This window comes from Ceratosolen solmsi, unplaced genomic scaffold (genome assembly GCF_000503995.2).
Source record: "Ceratosolen solmsi marchali unplaced genomic scaffold, CerSol_1.0 scaffold29, whole genome shotgun sequence".
NCBI classification, from domain to species: domain Eukaryota; kingdom Metazoa; phylum Arthropoda; class Insecta; order Hymenoptera; family Agaonidae; genus Ceratosolen; species Ceratosolen solmsi.
In genome coordinates this window covers 6,134,065-6,158,923 of record NW_011948417.1, presented here as the reverse complement: position 1 = coordinate 6,158,923, position 24,859 = coordinate 6,134,065, and the positions used below count along the sequence as shown (strand labels likewise).

The following is a 24,859-nucleotide window of genomic DNA, read 5'->3' as shown; positions in this document are numbered from 1 at the left end:
CATATTTATTTTTTATAAAAGTCTAAAATTGAAATTTCAGAAATTCATTAAATCAAGTTTTAAATATTATTAATATAATATAAAATAACTTGCAGGATAAAAGGAAATTATGAATGGCATAATACAATTTTTTAAATACTACTCGACTAATTATATTACTTATACTATATTCTTAAATATAAACGTCATATAGAAAAATTAAATAATTTTAATACCAAATTAAAATCTAGTAAACGAAGCAAAATAATAATTAATTTTATTTTTGTTTTTTTTCTTCTATTTAACATTATTATATCTTCTTTCAATTAATTTATACTATTAAACACTAATGAACTTTTATTTTTCTGTTGTGAATATTAGTTTTGTGGTTTATACTGATATTTCATTATGGAAAAAGATTAAGTTCCTTCTTTCATTATTAATTCATTTTCTTTAATCACGACTTAAGAGCATTAGAAAATACTTAATCGTTCTAATATTACTTTAATGAGATTTTATTTCAATATATCAGTCTATTATTTACATTTTCTTTATAAAAAATTTTAATAATCAATTATTTTACTATTTTTATTTGATTTCAATCGACTATTCGATGGAAAATTATCTGAAATTGGAATAATAATAATTTTATGTAAGCAATATGATAATTTCGTATATATCCGATGTGTATCAAAAATATTAATATCAAATTATTCATATAAATAATCATAAATATATAATAATTACATATGTGTTATAATAATTATAAATATATCTATCTATATGAATTTGTATTAATATTTTCAGGTTTAAGTACAATTTTAAGTACCCGAATCTGCTTGTAGTCTTACAACGACGATTCGAATATAAAATGAAAGTAGAAAGTTTAATTTGGTACTTATTTGATTTTAAAAATTTAATTAATTTAAGTCTTCAACAAATAGATGTTAATAAATATACTTTCTACTTTCAATTTTACTTGCATATTTAAAAATCTTTCATTGCTATTGACAATGTACTTTTAAATTATGCATGTCTTCATATATAAGTCTATATTTATAAAACCTATTTTATAAATCAATTGTCAATTTAAAAACTAAATTTTTTAATGATTTCATTGAGCATTTACCATCCCCTATATATATATATATATGCGTGCGTGTGTGTATTTCAAATTTTATTATATTATATTTTTTATATTTTATTGAAATAGTTATAATATGTGTTAGAAAATAGGAACTATAATCATTTTTTTAATCGATAGATTAGTAATTTGCAAAACGTCATAATTAAGATTTCCATATACTACTTACTGAGTACTTTACTTAATATATTATTCAAATTATTTTCAAAAGAACGTATTACTTCATTAATAATAATAATGTTTTCTAAAATGAAAATGTGGAATTAGGATAAAATACATACAAGAACGATAAAAAATATTTTGAATAATTAAATTATAATAAATTTTTCATCTATTTTATTTATTAATAATATTATCGTAATCCATTAAATCGAAAGTTTAATAAAATGAAAAATGAAAGAAAGGGAAAATTTCACTATCCTATTTATAACATAATTTTATGCGACCGAGACCGTAGACAAGAAAAATATATTTATTATTTAATGATTTTAAATTTGATAGAAAAAAGAGATTTTATAGTTTAATTTTTGTGAATAAATCAATCTTTGTTATATCTTTCAAATATCACGATTGTCTAAATATGATTATAATCATATATACCGCATGAATCATGTTTTATAGAAGTGAGAAGGAGTCGGTTCATCTCTGCGTCCATTTATCTGCTTTCACAAGCAGCTGGAAAATGAATAATAAATGCTTGTCGAGCCTTCCGGAATTCATGCGCAACTTTCGACTGCGTCACTTTGTGTTGGTCGTCTCGTTGTAATATATATATATATATATATATATATATATATGGGTGTGTGTGTGTATATATATATAAACAAGAAGATAGAAGTTGCAAGACGCGCTGAGGAAGGTGAAAGTTCGCCCGGAATTACGCTGCAAATTCACGTCAACATTACTTATTTTTGTTTTATGTCAGCAACATCGATTGACGATAAGAATGACAACTCTCTTTCGCTCTATTTGTAGTAAATATGAGCTCAAAATCTGCGTTTCTTAAAAAAGAAAATTAGTTTAGAATTCGTTTTTATCACATTCTCTTTAACTTTGAAAATGTGTTCTTTTTGCTTATTGGGTCTTAATTTTTTTCTTTCTTTCTTTCATTTATCTTTTATTTGTTTGATAATTATGTATTTTTAATATTTACAGTAGATATTCAATATTAAATTTTCAACTTAGAAAGTTAAAATATCATTTATAAGTATACAATGTTAATTTTATTATACAAATAATCTGTCAATAATTTCGTGAGTATTTTAAATGTAACAAAATAAATACAAAAATTCATGATGTAATTACTATTTTGTTGCAAAATATTTATTGGGTACAAATATTTTTAAAATCAATAACCTCTATATTTTTATTTACAATATAGTTTTCCTTGATTCATATTGTTTATTTATATTTTCGTTTTTTTTTTCATTACTAATATTTTATATCATTACTCATTATAATAATAATAATTATTTAAAGTAACAGATTTATTTTAATATTATAGATATTTTTATATATATCTTTTCATTAAAATTTTATAAATATTATTCAACTTATTTGATAAAAAAATTTGTATATTACATCTTGAGCTTCGAATTTATAAATATATCTTGATTTTGAAACTAAAAAATGAATTTATTAAAATTGAATGTTTGATTAAATAATTTTTCAATAATTATTAGCATGGATTTTAGTTGCGTATAAAAGTATTGTTATGATAATATATCATATTATTTTCTTATTTGTATGGCTTATTATAATAAATAAATAATGAGACATAAATATAATTTAAATTCTACACATTGTATGATTCCCTTTTCTTATATTTTTATTTTCATATGTTTTACTAAAATATTATTATATCTTATTAATACAATATCTTTTAGCCTTTATAATTGAATCCATTCAAATTAGAATATTTAATTCAGAATTACAATAACAATTCAATATAATGCTTTACTAAAATAGTATAATGTATAAAATCTGAATGTTTTTACATTTAATTCTATAATTTCATGCATAATCGAAAGGACCGAATATCTTACTTTTTCTAAGCGACTTTAAAATTTAGACAAGTATTTGATATTTGAATTTTGTCATATAATTTGCTTTTTAGAAGTTATATAATAATTAAAGTAAATCGTATATATTAATAGTATAATTAAATTAATATTGTAATATGTATATATCTTTCACTTTTTGTTTCAAATGTTTCTAAAATAGCAATATAATAATTGAAATATTTTTAGATATTATAAATAGAAATGCTCATGAAAAATAAGTATTATGATATATATTCTATAAATTTGAAATTCTATTTGTCTGCATGTAGAATACAATGATTTCTTCGATTTTTCAAAGAAAATCAGAAGAAACATTATTCACTGTAGCAGATCTATTATTATAAAGTTAATTGAAATTAAATGTCCGATATATTCTGTGATAAATTCACTTCGATCGATTTAATATAAATACAACTAGTCATTATAATTAAAAAAAAAAAAAAATTATAGATGAAAGCAATTAGATAAGAGCGCGGACAATTGTCTCAATTTCTTTTTCATTAAAGAGGAACTTCTATTCTCCCATCTCGCTCCGCTATAACTCTAGCTGTCGTCATCACTTATGATCGTAAGTCTGACGTCACAGGTATCGCATCGAGAAGTGAGAGTCGTGATGCGCATAGGATCGTGACGCGTCCGTATGTCACGCGTTCGCAGGGAAGAGAAACGGAAGCGTGAACGTGAACTTCACGGGAGGGATACTTATATGCTTGAACGAAATACATACGAGAGCGGCGCACTTTCACTTTGCTCAAGACGGGGGCGATTCGTTTCATGCGGGGATCGACGGAGTATTACAAAGCCAATGACCTACTAACACGCGCAGCCGCACCATTGCAATATGACAAGGACGTTCGATTTGCTTGCAGTAGTCGCGTACATATACACATGTGGCTTACTGCACGATGAGTCGTTTTCCGTTGTCCGTTACTTCTCCATTGATCTTCTTGCGATATCCGATACATAGATATTTGCTAATCCATTATATAGTGTAGATGATATCGAACAATTAGATGCTTGCCTTCTTAAATAGCAAAGACTTTCACTTAATATACATAATAAAAATTTTAATTTGTAATTTTAATATGTTTTATTTGTTAGAGTTTAGTATTTGACTGATATTTTAGATATAATTTTACTTTAAAATAATGGATAATGTTGTTATTAATTATTACATTTTTTATGCGCAATTATTGATTTCTTGGTCAGATGCTTAGAAATAAATACATTGTGTGATAATTTATTTTATGTTATCGTAATAATTACTTACTTCAATGCATGTTTTCAGTTTATGTAAGATATATTATGTAGAATCTTTAATATTGACGTTTCAAATTCTCTAAATACTTTTATGGACTTAGAGAAAGGTGTTGGCGATAAATAACTGCTATTGGATATTTTTTATGTGATACATCCTCTACTACTAGCATTTAAAAAAAAATACAAATGCAAAGTATGAAAACAATTCTCATTAAATATTTATAATTAATATAATAATTAAAAATAATCGATAGTTATACCGTATATAATTAAAAATGTAGAGTTAATATTGAAAAATAATTTTCTGTTGTCCATATTTTACATTTTTATTATCATATTTTTACATTAAAAAATATCTATGTTATAAGAATGCAATTTTTCTAATTACAATTCAAAAATAGTTTAAATTCTGCGATTATTAAATATGCGATAATAATTCTATGTCATAATTAAATTTAGTTTGATATATTCGTTAATATAAAATATGCTTATAAGTATTTAATATTTTTAATGCTTTCTATTTCAATATAAACGTAATATAGATGATAATTGAAAATGAAAAGCAATTAACATTTCAACTCATTGATAATCCTGTTGCAGATCAGCATTAATTTACATTATTTATATTAATATTAAATATGCAAGATTCATTTTTATATTTTACGTTGCGTACGACCGAGTTGATATTTGGACACCTAATATTATATATTATAACATATTAATTTTATTTCGATTTTTTATAATACCATTTCATCAGTACACTTTAAATTTCATAATTTAAACTTTTTTTGCGTAAATAAATAAAAATTCGAAGTATATTACTCGTAACTAATTTTAACAATAACCATCCTAGCAATAAATATTTATTATATTTTCTTTGCACAATATTATTGTATTTTAATATTGTAAATATTATCAATCATAGAAGTGATAGTTTAGAATTAAATCAAATCAAATTACAAAACTTACTTCTGATTATTGACAACTACATTTTTGCAAATTAAATACTGTTTTTTCTGTAAATACTGTTTCAATATTTTTCATCCTATCGCTTTAGATTGATTTGTTATAACTAATATGTATATCTTTAATTGATTTATATTCATATAAATTTAATTAATACTATATTATATATACATACAATTTTAGTAAATAAATTAACATTTTATGAATAAAAAAATTCATCTATACAATTGTTAATCGTAAAGTAGGTAAAAATTATTTATAAAAAACTAAAATTTTATAATCCAGATAATTAAATGTAAAAATAAAATTATTTTTTTCACTAGATTCATACTGCTATCATTTTCATCAGATATCATATCCCAAGTTCCGTAGTTAAATTTCCTTTCAATTTGTAATGACATAAAATTTTTTGCAGATCTATTAACTTAGATATAAGTTATACAAATTAATGTTACAATAATTATCAATGATTTATAAAATTTTTCATTATAAATTTTGAAAATAATAGATAATAAAAAATCATAGATAAATAATAATATTTTTTAATGCTTATTATTATCAGATTTAAGCTAAACATAGTTTAAAATTTATTTTGATAAATAAATAGTGTTTTGTTCTTAAAATATTTAAAATACTTAATGAATTTTTTAGTGACCAGGTATTTTTTAGTAACTGTTCATGTTTATGAGGACAGTTTCTGAAGATATTTCATAATGGTTTTTAAGAAACTAATAAAAATACTTTCATTCGTACTTTTACTCTAAATGAAGAGTAAATTTAATACGTAATTCTTTAATTATACTAATGGGTTATTTTACTGCAGTTTTTTCAATCATGATTGGCTATTGAGTATAGTGAGACATTATATAGCTATAAAATCAAGATCTTAACGAAGTTCTTATTGAAATCGTTATGTCAGACTTTTCTATTAGTCTGCGCAGAGTTTTCTATTTATGAACACAATTCTTGATGAAGCATTTAATTGAGGCTTCAATATAAATTAAACAGTACAAGAGAATCTATGTCTATCAGATTCATTTCTATTTCTACAACAGATTATGGAGTACAATGTTTTCTAGAAAAAAGATTATTACAGTATGATTACTTACAGTCGTCTAGTCTTCTGAAATTTTTCCTACCGAAGATATTTTATTTTGCATTTGAATCAATCATAGAATTATAATACATTACTTACTTTAGCAAATGTTTTTGTTTTTTCAAATAATACTTATGTCTGTAATAAATAATTTGTAGTTAAATATTTCTAATAATTAACGACATAATTATTTTCTTTATTAATTTACGTAACTGTAAAAAAAAAAAAAATTAAAAACAACATAAAGGTATTTAAATTTGCTGCATTGCATGTTACTTATTAAATTATATAATTATAATTTTAATCATGTTCTAATATGGATAATTACATTGCATTTAATTCAAAAATATGAGCACAATCAACTATAAAAAAAAAAAAAAAATGTAATAAATATTTAACAATATTAAAATTAAGCTTACTGACAAAATATAATGTACATGTTTTTATATTAATATTTTATTGCGTATTGTATATCGCATATTGAAGTCTGCAATGCATATATTATGTAAGTGAATATTAAAATTTAATGAATACAAGAATGTTTATGGTATGTGAATAATTACAACTGTAAAATAAATAAAGCTACAATATTTGCATTGAATTTAAAGTCACATAGAATAATCTTAATTTGTTTGAATTAGTACTTCTTTAGTCCTAATCCTATTTTCTATTAATTAAGAACTTTTATCTATTTAAAATGGAATAAAATAAAATTCTCAATCATGCGATGAATATTAATGAAGATTTAATAACATAAGAAAATGTATATATTTCTAATGGAATTTTAAAAATAAATAAATAAATATATATATATATATATATATATATATAGCTGAGAAATAAAAATTTTAAATTAACTAAATTAATTTCAAATCAATTATTATTTCATGTAATTTCTTAAAATTTATCATACGCTGACAATAATACTTCTAAAAGACTAATGCACACGTACATGTTGATATAAAATGTTTTTTATTGTTATCATAATGCCTAGTTGATTATTACGTACATTAACTTAGAAAATTGACATGTTTAATAAAAAAACTATTTAAGGTGTTGCGATTAAAATATTTCTTTCTTAATATGATTTTATAACATTATCGAATCACAAGCATTGCATTCCATAGTATTTACATTTGGCTTAGAAGCTTGTACTATCTAAGCATTGTCATGTTAACAGCGACTTCAACAAGCTCATCAATGATTCGCCTCAGTGCCTGTAATTGTTATCGTGCTTAAAGAAGTAATTAAAATCGGCTTGCGATGAAAGCAACTGCGATAACGCTAAATTATTTAAAAAAGAAAATAATAAATATCCCTTTTGCGTAGCGGAAGAAAATGCATAGTTGCTTTCTCTCAAAGCATTGCACAGCTGGTTTCCTCCTGCCAGTCAGATAATCTGTGAGGATGGAAATTTCGTGTCTTCGAGGCCAAAGATACAATGTATAAAACTCGGTTGCCTGTATCGGATGCTCGTAATTTTCGACACGCGATCTATGCCCCATTGTGATAACATCGCTTTAAAAAAAAAAACGTTGACTTTAAATTATTCTATCTATATGTTTTATTATTATATTTTTATGTATTACCTGTTAACTTTGTGAGATTTTATTTTTATTTTTTATAATATTGTTAAACATTTTTTGGATTGGATAATAATACAAATAAATAAAATCAGTAAAACATACACATGTGTAAATAATCATCTTCGTCACTAGTCAATTTTTTTCAATCATTTAATAGCAAAAAATACAATAGTTTTTAGAATTCATCAATATATTACAATAGAATGCCTTCGATTTTTAAGTAGATTTTGAAACACAAATCTATTATTGAAGAATATACTCTGAAATATATAGATGCTTTTGTAAGTAAACTAACCAAACTAAAAACGTCAATATTTCAATGAAAATAATTAACTTGTTGAATTTAGTTATTACAATGGAATTATTCCCTTGATTCTTTATCATTACATAAAAATCTTTTAATATTTTATAATTTTTATAATGACATTTAAATTTTTAATATCCAATACATATTGAAATAAATAATAATTCATAAAACAATTTAAATACATTGAAAATAGATATTCTTATTAATAAATAAAATACACCAACAAATAATTTTATTTAAATTAAAAAAAAAATTTATAAATTAGACATAATCCCACTACTTATTTAATTTTTAATATTAACAATTAATTTTGGTACTTTTTCAATGTATTTTACAAATTTTTAAATAAATTATAATTAATACTATCTATTACGCAAAGAATAATAATATTATACTCGATTATAATCTTTCTTTTATGTTAACTGTTCTTTTCAAAATTATCATGAATATTTGCGTATCATTACGACAATTTTTATACAATTAATATTATATATACTTTTACAAAAATATAATTATATTTACAGCAACATACTTTATTGTTACACAAATTTTGCAAATTAATATTAGGAAAGTAATTATAATTAAGAAAGCATACCCTAATATTAGTTTATAATTTTATTTAATCAGTTTTTACCATTCTTTTATCAAGCAATTTAAACAAATGAATTTTTGAACTATTTAAAGAAATACTTGATCTAATATATTTAAGACAGATTTAGATGTTGAAAATATGCAGACAGACGTTGAAAGTAATAGAGAAAAGACAATATACAAATTAATGAATCTCATTCAAATAAGAATGTTAAATTCAAAATTAAAATATTTTGAATATAGGAAAATAAAAATAAATAGAAGTTGGTATCAATCCAGTTAAATACCCATATGTATTCTCATGAGAATGTCAGCAGTGTACATTTTTATTAAGGATTTCAGAATTTTATTCAGTATAAAACTTATAACATGATATTATTAATAGATTAAAAATAAAGGACATATATTCCATATTAATAATTGATACGCATTGGGAATTCAAACGATCGATTGTGAAGAAACTTTATAAAGATAGTTTTTTGTAAACGTATTACTGTACGGTTCGTCGTGTGCGTTTCTGTTTGATGTTCAATTAAGTATACTTTGAAAGGTTAACGGCTTAGAACATCTAAAGAAACTCTTTCTCTTGTTAGAATAAATAGGGAAAGTTGGATTTATCAAGAATTTATAATGTTTTGATAAAATTATACAAAAATCTGTGTACAATAAATATACAGACTTTATCACTATAAGTATTACGTAAAGATATTAAATGTAAAAATGTTTTCTTTAAGATTATTTATGTCCAATAAATAATAAATATAATAATCATAATTAAGTTATTTATCCCTATTTGAGAATCATATATATTTATTTGGTTGTTATATAAGTAAATAAAAAATATATTTTAGAAAAGCAAAGAGTATACAAAAATAATTTTTTATAGTAATTACAATAATCAATTTGAATTTCTTTTTGTATGGAATATGTATGTTCTAATCTTTACGCCAGTGAAATAAATAACTATTAGTCATAGTTTTATATTTATATGCAAAAATTTTATAACTATTATTAATATTATTAGATATGTAATGAATATCCTACCAAGCTCATTTATTACACGTATATTATATAATAGAAAAAAACATCAAAATGAATTCTCAATTAATATTGTAACATAATGAAGTATATTTATACAATTTTCTTTTAAAAGTATGCGGTACGACTTTAATTCATTAATTCATTACAATATGTTAATTCAATCTAATATTTTAGTATCTATCTTTCATAATTATTGTATTTTCATATTTTAACTAAAAACGTTTAATTTCGTAGAGGTAACCTATAATTAGAAAAATGATAAAAATGCTTAAAATGGTATCTTTTCTCCATAATAATTTTTCGTATTAAAGAGTTATTGATTGTTTATGTGAAATATGTTAATATAATAATTTTTTTATAATCTATTTAGTAATACATTATATTATGCATTTATAAATAAATAAATACGTGTGTTAAATAAGACCATTTTTGTGTTAAATTCTAAAATAGCTTTAGATAGGATTGTTATTATTATAAAATAATTTATTTAATGCAAATTATTTTTTTTCTAATTTATTACAAAAAAAAAAAAAAAAAAAATTAAAATATAATATATCCTAATAATTTATTTCAAATTAATCCAATACTGATTTATATTTTCTAATCATGAATAATATAAAGTTATTTGAGATATTTATTAAAAAATTGTTTCAGTAAATTATAAATACGTAAAAGTTAATCTTAAATATTTTCATTAGTATAAATTATACTTAATATTGACTGTATATAAAAATCTTATAAAATTGAGTACATTTCTTTTTGTTTGTATTGAGCAGTAAAAGAAAAATATAAAAGTATAATAATATTGATAAATTATTTGCATCATATTTAATTTAACTATGTACTAGTTTAAATTTAAATGATTAAATATTTTGAGCAATGACAAAATTTGAGGCAAAACTTTGTTATTGCCTAATATATTTTTAACTATTATACCACTACTTTACCATAAATAAATAAATATACTATGATTAATTTAATATTATTTTATAAAAAAAAAAAAAAAGAATTATACATATATCTATTTAAATTTATTAATTAACGTTTAGTCATTAACGTTACCTGCTATTATAATACGTAATTTCATTATGATATTACATACTTTAAAATATTTATTTATATGTAACACTTTTTTCCATATTTTAATCAAAGAAATGATTATAAATATTTTATTAGTCTCATATTGCTGAATTATAGGATGAATGCATGAACAGTTATGTACTCTAAATTATAATCAAAGAATTATAATAAATTTGAATTATTTCAAAGAACCAAAAGGATTTTATGCCATTTTAAGCTTTAACATTGAAAATATTTTTATTATTCAGATTTTATTCTTTCAATAACAAATATAAATGTACTAATTAATATCATTTTTTTTTTTAATTTTTATGAGTAATAATTAAATGTATTATAACATAATAGTAAAAATTGCTTAGGTAACTAAAATTTATATCTAAGTGATTTGTTATAGATAGTGTAATTCAGATTGCTTTTTAATGTCCATTCATTCAAATACTAAGCAGAAAAGTATTTCCTACATATTTAATATCTTATTTATTTAAAAGATTGAGCAATACATAAAATAGAAAAGAATAGATGCTAGCTTGGACTATTTATATTAATAATTTTAATTAAATTAATTAAATTCGGTTTTTGATTAAATGTTAATATATATTTTATTTTATTATATTATTAATTTTATTTAAATAATTAAATTATATTGTAATAAAAGTCTATTCCATCGTTAAAATATTGATCGTCGGCACATATTACTCTATTTCATTATTAGCTCACTATATGCATAAATTGTCAAAACAAATATAAATTATCTACTATAGTAAAATTATCTTAATAAGTAAAAATTTGTATAATATTTTAAATTTATTAAAAGATAAAATAATTAATATAAAAAATAATAAAATAAAAATATAATCAATAATTATGATTTAATTATTTGATTATTAAAATAGAATATTCTATTTTCCAATGCATATTAATTCTTTTAAGAAAAATAATTAATAATATTATTTGTTGGTTTTTTTGCTCATACTTTTCCAATTTTATTTATAACTTAAAAAATGTATTTTTACTCAATTCAATATAATGTCTTTCATAAATTTCTTGTTTAATTATAGTCTGAATTTTAAATTTAGAATCTGTTTGTAATGATAAAATCATTTAATCATGAAGACCAGTGATAGTTTTAAATACGTAATAATAAAATTTATAAGTGAATGCATGAAATTTAAATATATAAACTTACATGTAATATCTTATCGAACATTGTATGATTAATTAAACGAAATTAAAATTTGCAAATAGTATTTTTCTAGAACTTAGATTTTTTCTATTCGTTATGATTATTATTTTATATAATAAGCAATGTGATTAATTATAGCGAGCGTCAAGTTTTCTAAGAAATCTATTAAAGCTGATAATTTTTATAAATAATCTTTTTATCGATATTTTATTAATATATATTCGTGGGTAGAGAAAATAAATGTACGTGTAAAATTTATAAATTTATTCTAATATTTTTCGTCTCATTTGTTATTATTTTTATATGGAATATTTACTAATATGTTTTCTTTATAGCAATAAAATGCTGATTACGAAGCCATGCAACTACTTATTAATCGGCATTGTTCTTGCCTTTTGTATGGACTTATGTCGCGCCAACGGCAAGAATAAAAATATTTCTCGCGATAGTTACTCATCTTTTTCAACCAGTAATGGTTCACCATTACTCAATGAGCTTCAAACATTAGTAAATGAAAATAGAAATCCAGAGCAGTCGCGGAGGCGTCGATATGTACGTTTTCCATCATTATCACCGGGATATATTCTGGAAAGTGCAGGACTACCACCACTATCTATCCAGCAAGGGAGAAATTTAGGAATTGCAAATGTTCGTTTTGGATCTACGGGCAATGGTCAATATTCAAATTGGCGACAGCAGAAGTCTTATTGGAGGCAACATTCGGGAGTGTCTTCACCAGTTTTATCAGCGGATTTTCCATTAAGATCAAATGCTCCAGTTATGGGACACAGAACACCTCGGCTTATCTTTAGGGATACTGATTTTTCTGTTACATCAGGGAATGGCAATAACTTCTTTCAATCAAATCAACTACCCGATATTGACGAGGACTACAGAGGTATGAATAAATTTCGTCTTAAATGTCTCAATAATCTATGTAAAGGTGTAATAAACTATGCTATAATCAAAAGTAATTTTATTTAAGCATTCAGTTATAAATATAACATTAATGTCTTAGTATATATTTACATTATATTTTATGAAGGACTTAATAGAAGCGATTATATTATATTCATTATGTTACATAAATAATAATAATTTGATTTATTCATTTTTATATTCCTGTATGTATATTTAATTTTATATTATTCCTCTCATACTTTTTTATCAATAATGAAATCTCTCATTTAAAATTACAAATTGATAGGCATGTAAAATTCGAACAATTTTTATTACATTTATACATTACTTATAATATAAAAATATATTAAATGGGTATTGATGTAATTTTTATGTTTTTTAAACACATTTTTCATATCACTTCGTTTACAAATTGTTTCATTACACTTGCTTGTGTAAATAGCAATGAGATATATATTTTCTAAATTTTTTTCCGTATATAAATGTTTTTATGTAATATATTGAAAATACTAAATTAAAATATTTAAATAGAAATATTGTTTGAACATTCTCAAATATTTTTTCAATATATATGTTATAACAAAACGATACTTTAATGGAAATTAAATTATTTTATCCCTACCTTCAGCATGTAGAATTGAATTTTCCTAACAGACCCAATTGTAACGGGAATTCGGTATTAAATTTAGTCCGTATAGTTACTAATACTATATTATTTACTACTATATTATTTATTTAGTTTATCTAATATTTAAATTATTACAATATGATGCTTAATACTTTATATTTTATTTGGAATTAAATAATTAAAGATAAAAATTATTAGGACAATTTATTTTATAGTTTTGAGATCTGATTCACTTAAGAATCAATATTTGTTAATTTATTTTTATTTCTTTCCATTGTTATCATAATAAGGATCGCAATAAAGATTCTTGTACATAATAAAGTCATAGATCATTGCTTGCTTCACAGTATTGACGATATTCAATATAAATGATAAGTCTTCTATTTCAAATATAATTCTTATAAGGATTATACTTTACGTTACTAAATTCAATGATTCATAAATTGCAATTAATTGATTGTTCAAATTGAAATTAAAAGTATTTAAGGGTTTAATTTTGTCAGCATTTTTGCTATCCGAAAAAATGTCATATAAGCCTATACAATTAATTATAGGCTTCTGAAAATTTGTTTTATACATTTTAAAATTTAATTGCATTATAACGAGTTATTCAAGATAAGATAAAGATAATGGAATATAAATTTACGTAAACATTTATTTTGATTTATCGTCCCAGTATTTATACGATACATTTATAAAAATTATTTATTTATAAAATTAATTACTTTATCAATTACATTAAATTTACCTATAAAATACTTGATAAAATATTTAACTATAATATTATAATATTTTATTAACTTTCCATTTATATTATATACTAATTACACATATTAATTTTTTTATTACCATGAAAGTTTTCTTACAAAACAATTTTACAGTTTACTAATATGTGTATATCAAACCTAATACTATAAAATAATAGTAGTCCATCAATAATAGATTAAATTCATAATTTATTTAATACATGCGTTTACAAGATTACATTCTTTAAAAAATAATTTAAAATTTATTTATATTAAGACACGTAAATATATATGTTTTTAATGATTTAGCGATTAAGACTAAATCTATTCAATTTTATCTATTTTAGATCATCGAAAACAACTTTTTAATGAATATCCCAGATTTGAAACAGGTATGTGAAGTTCAATTATTATTGATTTAGAATATATATACAGAAATTATAGATTATTAAAAATATTGTTTAAATAAAGCTATAGTATATATAATTATAGTCAATATTTCGATTTTTCACTAGATTGGATATTATATCTTTATTTATATTTAGAATAAATCTAATTCATGGTTTGTTTATGCTACAGCGTTTACATTATAATTTATTCTTATATTTAGTTACATTAAGAATTTTTCTCCTTGAATTATTCTTATTTGAAAAAACATCATTTGTAAATTATAGGTATTTTTTAGAAAAGTCGGATTGTTTTTAATAGTAGTTTTAATATATAGATTTTTAAATATTAATAATATTACAATATTATTAGTACTATACAGTAAGAATATATTATATTAGTTACGATACTCATAAATTTACACTTTAAGTCGATTTTATACATAAAAAAGTAAAATAAAAATTATCTATTCAGAATTATTTTTAAAAACTGTTACTTTCAAAATTAACTTTCTAATGTATATAAAACCTAATAATTTACAATATTGTATTAATTTTATCTGTCGTAAACATACATTATGACACTAAAATGTTTTGTTTTTTAATAAAATAAAAAATTTTATGTATATATGTTAATTCATACTTATGACGATAGAAAGAATACTCGTCGTAGTTTTATATATAAAAATGAATGTACTCAATAAAAATTTAGAAAAGAGAATAGAAAATACGATAAACTATTAATGTAAAGTTCTTATATAAAAATTTTGAGTCATGAAATATGAATCCGATTATACTATTTGTTAGAAGAATACATTAACAAAACGTCCAACTTAATTTAATTTATAAAACGAAAAATAGAATTCATTCTCAATTACATGTAATTATAGTTAGATTTTTTAAATTTAGTATTTCTTTAATACAGTTGAATTAATTTTATTTAGTATTTGTTAGTACTTATTAGACTATAAAATATTTATTTATTAAAAAATATTTCATAATTTTATCCAACAATTTATTAATTTAATAATTAATAATTTTAACTATTTACAATATCTTAACCTTGGATTTTGCTTACTCAGAATCGTAACTGAGGTCATTGGAAATTTACAAAAATTACAAAATATGCGTTTTTAATTAGCACAATATAATAAAGATCGAATTTTAAAGGCATGCATATAAAGTTTGCAAGGTGCATCATAGCTCACGGATTTATATATTGCAAGTAAAGGCAAAGAGTTGACAAGCCCTCTTTAAAAACATTCTGTGCAGAATCGCGGAAAGAAAAAAGGCCGGTGTGGAAGGGTGATGATTCGTTGTGCGCTGACGGACGGAGCTGTGAATTTTTTCTAATGTGCTGGATGTCCGCGGGTTTACTGGATGGCAGTTGTGGCGGCATTATGTATACTTGTTGCCATCGGACTAAAGATGCAGCTAAAGCAAGCAATGATTATAATCTTATCGACGAGCCACGAGATCAGTTTCAGTCGCTTGCAACCGATGCTTACCTTGCTGAAACCACCGATGAGGATCGTAAGTTTCATCTTAGCAAGACTCGTCGAGACAAAAAATATTTTCGCACGCAATCGAAGGAAGGAAGAAATATCACACACACACACACACACACAAGCACACAAAATACACGCAAGCACACACATGCACGCACATGCACGCACCTACAATACACACAAGCACACACATGCACGCACGCGCGCACACGCACACACAATATATATATATATATATATATATATATATATATATATATATGCATAGATACACCCTGTCACCTACGATACACATACGCAAATTCACATGAATGTATATGCGTGAGTGCGTGCATTCGCGCGCATGTGTTTGTGTAATGAAAGTGAAAGACAAAATAGTAGTGAAAGGATATAGAGAGAGGAGAATTAGAAAATGAAGAATATACTGTATAGAGAATTGTAGAATTGACAAAGAGTGAGATAAGTGAACAATGAATAGAGGGAAAGAATATCAGTGACATTAAATTGTCAAAAATAAATGTTTTCACCTATTATTTATTGTGGTATTTCGTGAAATTCTGTAGTAATAATTTTTTTACATATCACATGAACAATAAACAAGTCAATTTTCATTTTTGTATGGAAAGGACGAAAAAAATTCAATATTTCTAATAAAAGATGAAATATTTCAATTTATCTAATTTGTTTATCTAATTAATTGATTCAGTCCTATTACAGAAAAGAGAATGAAACAAATTTGTATTTTTCATAATTAATCGATATAGTATATCCTTCATAGTGTATAATAAACTTTTCTTTAATAATAATATATCAATTATGTAACATTCATATAAATAATACAATTTTATAAGTTGCGATTTTAAAATCGTTAATAAATGAGTAGTATATGAAATAACGTGCAATAATATTTTTTGAGATATTGTAAGTGTAATTTTACACAATTCTTATTTAATTATTGCATATATAATCGATTTCTATTACATGGACTAAAACATTTATTCATATTTTGTGAAATACTACTAATATAATTGAGCAAAACAATTTATTTAACTGAAATTTATATATTATATTTATATTATAAACGATCATTTTAACCGACGGAAATATTCATTGTTATATATTAAATAATTGCAGATTTTTAAATGGACTATATGATTTATAGACAATTTGTTATTTGGCGTTTTGAAACTCGCTATTTTCAATGTTTCTTCGTTATAATTACCAATTTGCATGTATTAAAATTTTACTTTTTATCAGTAATTCTCAATCATAAGTGAGTATAATCAGTATTATATGTAAATTATATTATAATATTTGGAACATAATATAAACAAATACATACATATAATCATATGCAATCATATGTAGTAGGATATGTTCTCAGAAATATTGTGATATTTGTTTTATTATTGATTAAATAAATGCGTATAAATATTCCTGCAAATTATTTAGTTTTAACTGTTAATTTATTATGAAAATATAATAATCTTATTTGCATTGTTTGTATTTCAATTTTTATACAGTCGTACAATTTATTTATCTTTTAATTAAAATTTATCTTACAAACTAAATTAAAAATATGTTTGTTATATGATAAAATATTTGTAAATTGCTCTGAACAATGTGAACGTCAAAATTTTTTGCTAAATTTACATTTTTATTTAACGTAATCTTTATGCATTTAATTTATTAAGTTAAAGTATCCGTTATAACTAAATGTATTTAGTTAATTTAAAAGTTCTGACTTTCACAAAATGAAATAAAACGATTAAAATTTGAATTATATAATATATGCTGTACATAATTGTTCTAACTATTCATGTATCGTCTAGAAGAATAACGATAATTCTTTCCTTTTAAAATTTTTCCTTAATATAATGTCGTTCAATTTATTAATTTTAATATCTAATGCTTCTTAATCTTGTTAATAGGATTTTGAATCTATTGGTTTCTAAAATGTCTTTCATTATAGATAATCGCTGTATGTTATTCCTGTAAAATAATTGTTTGATCGATAAAATATCATCAAAATAATGTTCGAATAAACCATTAAACCGATATCCTATAATATGCGAATTATGCAAGCTTAATTAATTATAGTGTATAAACAGTGATTTCAACTATATTTAAAAATATATGGTCAGTAAAATAATTTCAAACATTAAATATCGGTTAAATTAGCATATCAATAAATTTTATATCAAATATGTCGTATAAATAAAAATAAATAAAAAAAATTCAAATATAAATAAAAATAATCTTTATAAGGTTTTTGTTTTAAGAGAAATTTTTAATAAGAAATTAATAATGTATGAAATTTATATATAACAATTCTATAGAAGAAATTTACAATCCTTTAACATATATTATTATTTAAATTTATCATAATATAATATTAATAATAGCAGGTAAAACTAAACAACATATTAATATATAAATTTAATTTACATTAATATTATACTTAGAAATATGATTATTGATATTGTTCAGATAGATTTTTACGATATACTTTGTACTGCTTCTTCTCATAAAGATTTATATACCTTACAATGATTAATTAAATAATTTTATTTAAAAAATGTGTATTTTGTAATAGATTAAAAGTTATTTGTGACTATACGTGTATTTATATTTTAGAATTTCGAATTTCGAATACGATCGACTGACGATATGACATTTGTTTTAAAATATAACGTGTGTAAAGGAATCTGAATTGTTGATAAATTTATCAAATATCTTTGGTTCATGAAATTTTGTTAGAGATTTTCAATACATATTTTTGGTAGCTAATCAACATTGAATAGTGCATGATAGCAATATTTAAAATTATTTATACTTTTCACTATTTCATATTATTTTAGGTTAAGGCACGTCAGTCGAGCGCACAACGTTTTTATCACCTATCTTAGTCTTCATAAATTTGAATTTATATTTATAGCGAATTTTATAATTTTGTGAGTGTTTCTCAATAGTGATATCTTGAAACGAATAACATTTTTTAATATTTGTAAAAAGTAAATTAATTTTAAGCTAATCGAGGTATCAATAAATCGTTTACATGACACATTTCAATTTCAGAATGTGGTATTTCAGCATCTAAGCAAACGGCTCAGAGACGAATTGTTGGCGGTGATGAAGCGGGGTTTGGGAGTTTTCCTTGGCAGGTAATATTGATAAAACTGATAATATCGATAAATATATATTGATTATATTATTATTGAATAGTTAAAATAATTATTTTATCATTTAGTTTGATTAATTAAATATATCAGCGGAATTTTTACATAATAATAAGATGCTTCGATGAAACTTTACTATTTTGATTTAAATATTTAATATTTTACCATTTGTTATTAAACATATACAAAATTTAATAACTAATTTATAAAATATTATTATTGATTAATAAAAAATTTTAAGATATGTACGCGTGTTGCGTGTGCGCGCGCGGATGTAATATGAACAACTGACGTAATAAAATTTGTATAGTTTTAATAAAAATTAAATATTACCTATCGATATCAGATAAATTAAATATGAAAATGATAAGAGTATTAATTGATTACAAATCTTTATTGAAAAATATTTAATAACATTTACAGGGAGTTAATAATATATTGAAAGACTTTATTTTTATGCTTCTTTTCAATACTATACAAACAATTATTTTAGGCAGAAAATTATTTAATTTGTGCTAATTAAGATGATATTTATATATGTATATCTTTCGTATATTTTTTTTTGTTTTTGAAAATTTTTCACTATTGTTCATTTCACTTCTTTCATTAAGAAGCATATTTTTTTCCTACATTTACAGATGATAATTCATTTAATTTTCAAGAAAATTATCGATAGAATCATTCATTTTAATCGAATAATTGCTGAATTGTTTGAATAAATAATGAAAAAAAAAAAAAAAAAAACAATTGAAAATGTGCTTACGTAAACATTGAGATTTGCAATAAAGCTTTTGAAAAGTGATACTTTATATTCTAATTATTATTACATGATACTTACTATAACTTCATAATTTCATAAAATGTAGTAATATTAATTTACCTTTCATCACTAATTCCTTAGATGAATATGTAAGGTTACTATATCATTCATATAAATTGATATTACATTAATTTTTAATTTAATTTTCTAGGCATATATTAGAATAGGATCCAGCAGATGTGGTGGAACACTTGTAAATCGCTATCATGTTGTTACTGCCGGCCACTGCGTAGCCAAGTTAGCATTACCGACTTTTTTTGTTAACTCTTAAAAATGAAATAATAATAAAATAAAATAGTAATTCCTATGTGAAAGAGGTTAATTTCTGTTTATTATTGTCACTCGTTTAAAGTATTGTTTTCTTTTTTTTTTTTTATACCTTTACGTAGGGCATCTGCTCGTCAAGTGCAAGTGACGCTAGGTGATTACGTTGTGAATTCCGCTACGGAGTCACTACCGGCTTATACATTTGGCGTAAGAGAAATTCGTGTACATCCTTATTTCAAATTTACGCCTCAAGCTGATAGGTAATGTGTATTTTTTTTTCTTTTTTAATTGAGTGTTTGTCTATCAGTGTTTAGAAAACGAAAAAATTTATTCAATGTTTGCAATTTATGATTGATGTACGAACATGTGTTGAAATATCACATTTAACCAAGAGAAATAACGTTAAATGTACTGTGATTTGATAGAAAACTTTATCTTAAAAGTGGTTTTTCTTATAAAATATTTGAAAAAACCATATGTATAGAAAACTTTTTGTTCTAAATTAGGCAACTCGTACATCTCAACATTTCAATAAATTTTTAAATAACTAGATGTATAATTTTATAATAAATTTTTCTGTTCTGTAAATAATTTTATACTTGAATTTCAGTTGATTTTATTAAATATTTAACTTTATTAATACTATTAAATAAACATTGTTTGACAAATTGTTATAAAATTCATGCACAAATTAATTTCTTCCTTCAATATAGTATTGAAATAATAATATCAATTACATAGTGATTTTGGTAATAATTTTGTTTATTTTATTATGTTTCATTATTTTGTTATTATTTGTATTTTAAGTGTGTATATTTTTTCACAATACATAAATATGTAATTAAATGTATTTTATCAATTCGAATAAATATAGTCATCTATTAAGAGACTTCTAATAAGTTCTAATAAATCAAAATATTCCTTCCTATGCTAATTTACATATTTTTTTAATTTAATTTTCAAATACTTAAAGAATATTTATATTTTTCAATTATAATGTATCTATATAGTACAAAGATTTTAGATTTTTGAAGTTATTTAATTAGTAAAAAATAGCACAAAATATTATTTAATCATATTAGAATATACTCATATATGAGATTTGATTCTTATTAAAACTCCATAATGAAATAAAATAAACGTGTTGTGAATTGAACTCGTTGAACATTATGAGACAATAATTTTACGTTATTTTAATGTAAATTTTTTATAGTATAAAATATTGTATACAATTTAATGTGTTATTATTAATAAATTTTTTGTAACACAAAGTCTCGATTTCAGTAAATAAAGATAATATGTATTTAAGTCTTGTTTTTTATATTTCAGATTTGATGTTGCAGTTTTACGACTCGATAGACCAGTTCATTATATGCCTCATATCGCTCCAATTTGCTTGCCGTCGAAAAACGAAGACTTTTTGGGACAATACGGGTGGGCTGCTGGTTGGGGTGCTCTTCAAGCAGGTATCAAACATATAATCGAAGTAAAACTTTGATTATTGAGTTTTGTTAAATTGTTAGAAGAATTTGTTAAACAATTTAATGAATTATTTTAGGTTCGAGGCTTCGACCAAAAACCTTACAAGCAGTAGATGTACCTGTGATTGATAATCGAGTTTGCGAAAGATGGCATCGTTCAAATGGTATCAATGTTGTTATTTATGATGAAATGATGTGTGCTGGATATCGAGGAGGTGGGAAAGATTCTTGTCAGGTATAAATATCAAATTAAATTCATTATAGAAATAGATTTTATCCCATTAATTTAATTTAATTTCACTTTAGTAAGAAATTCTATTATATAAAGATAAACAAGAGTAAATGCATGACGTAAAAAAATGTAACTCATATTGATTTTAATATTTGTATACATAAATATATCTTTAGCAAAAATATTATAATTTTCAACAACCGAGAAAAAATATTTATACACATTTACCATTAATTATTTACGAAATTTTTGTGTGCAATTTAAAAATATGTATGGAACGTTTTTTCTATTCAACATTAATAATTGCTATTATTTATTATTATTTTTGAAAACTTCCATTAATGTTAAATAATTTATCGTTTATAAAGTAGAGAATTAAAAATTTCATTTTAGCAATAAAAGTAACTGCATAGTTATTAAATTATAACTATAAAATCTTATGTTTCATTATTAATTCTTCCCTCAGATTTTATACTTAACTATTACGAACATGACAATAATCAGTTCAAAATAATTTTCACTATAATTAATATGTATTTTTTTCCTATTTCATATTTGAATGATATTGTTATTATTTATTTTTTTTTCAAAATAGGGAGATAGCGGTGGTCCTTTGATGTTAGAGAGGACTGGAAAGTGGTATCTTATTGGTATTGTTTCTGCTGGCTATTCGTGTGCTCAACCTGGACAACCAGGAATCTATCATCGAGTTGCAAAAACAGTTGACTGGATAACGTACGTCATTAATACGTAGTAAAAAAAAGTTTGAAGATGGTTAAAAAAGGTTCTACAACAAATTATTGTTTGATTAATGGACGTTGGTATAGATCAAATTTATATATGCAGATTCATTTACAATATTTTATACCAAAGCTGACAGAACTAAGATAATTTAAATATATAAATTATAAAATATTAAAAGAATGTTTTTTAAAAATAGTTTAAAAGTAAAAGGTTAATGTCAATAAATTTTCTGAATTTAATTAATTTATGACAATTTATAATATTTATACATTTTTCACGAATTATATAAAAATATATAAATGAATATGAAATTAATTTAACAAAATATTTATGTTAATGATAATGCTATTAAACTCTTATATTTTTCATGAGATCATTTTATTATTATTCTTTTTTGTAATTAACGATAGACTTCAGTAAATTTATAATATCTAATACTTTTATCGCTTTATTAAATACATTTTTTAATTATTGTAAAAAGAAAAGAATTAGACATTGAGTATTTATTTTTATCAAATTAAATATAAAATTATTGCTATTTTTAAAATAAAAAATATACTAAATAATGAAATGAATGATAGATATTGGCGTTTTGTAATTATTTTTATTGTATATTGTATAAACGTATACATATATTTATATAATATATCTATACGTCTTATATATTATTTTAAGTTTTAATTTTTATACGATTGAAGATACTGTACGAATGAAGTTGCATGGTATTTAGATTTATAAGTTTTATCATGATTATATACCGAAATTATTGTTTATGTATGAATTTAATTTGTTATTTTTATATTAGTTTTTCAAAATTACAATAGACGATACTCTTATATACATGAGCAATTATTAAATTTGTAAAATAAACGCTATGCATCTTAAATTTTCAAAAACTTTTTTCATAAATTCATAAAGTCCTTTGTCAACAATAAAAATAAAATTATCATTTGAAAATTGAAAATTGATTATTTATAATAAGTAGAATTTTTTAAATATATGCCTACATGCATGTGTGTGTTTGCGTGCGTAGGTATCTGCGATTTTGCGCGTTGCGTGTATGCGTGCGTACGCGTGCGAGCGTTTGTGGGTGCATCGGTATTAACAAACATGTAAATAATTTTTAAGTTTTCAAAATAAATCTATGTATTTTTTAGGATATTATTTAATTCCTTTACATTTTTATACATCTTTTTAATTCTGATAAGCATTTTATTGATTTAACATCTTCGAATTAAAGATGATTGTATATCAAAACAATAAATAGAAAATCCACGTTAAATTATATTATAAATAATGTTGTCTTTTAAATGTGTTTTTATAAATAATACATAAGAATGAATTTAAATGAAATTGTTCATTATTATGAAATAGTTATTGATACAATCAATATATTATAAGAATAGTATTACTTTGATTTTTCAATAATTAAATTTTATGTAAAAAAAAGTATCTACAAAATAAATATATGTGATTATTATTTTACAAACCAGTCAAAGATTATAATTGGCTTTATATAAATATTCATATGAGTTTGTATTGCATGTATGCATATACATTCCTTTTAGAATAATTTATCAAAATTTATTCATTATAAAAATTATCTTATTTATTCAAGTTATCGTATCATATATAAATTCAATTCGAGTAT

General features: G+C 22.2%; 1 protein-coding gene across 2 annotated transcripts in view; it reads left to right on the top strand.

Moving 5' to 3' along the window:
* The window catches only part of LOC105359727 (proclotting enzyme), a 28,965-nt gene extending 5,643 nt beyond the window's left edge, over positions 1-23,322 (top strand). Inside the window, exons 2-10 of one of the 2 annotated variants that reach the window (XM_011496384.1) lie at positions 12,632-13,194; positions 14,939-14,983; positions 16,250-16,510; positions 19,564-19,649; positions 20,636-20,721; positions 20,874-21,011; positions 22,081-22,217; positions 22,310-22,467; positions 23,060-23,322. In XM_011496384.1, coding sequence (XP_011494686.1) covers positions 12,632-13,194; positions 14,939-14,983; positions 16,250-16,510; positions 19,564-19,649; positions 20,636-20,721; positions 20,874-21,011; positions 22,081-22,217; positions 22,310-22,467; positions 23,060-23,218 — 1,633 coding nt within the window. In that variant the 3' untranslated portion in view covers positions 23,219-23,322. The remainder of the gene's footprint in view (positions 1-12,631; positions 13,195-14,938; positions 14,984-16,249; positions 16,511-19,563; positions 19,650-20,635; positions 20,722-20,873; positions 21,012-22,080; positions 22,218-22,309; positions 22,468-23,059) is intronic. The other variant, XM_011496385.1, reaches the window with a different exon arrangement.
* Positions 23,323-24,859: the final 1,537 nt, after the last annotated feature.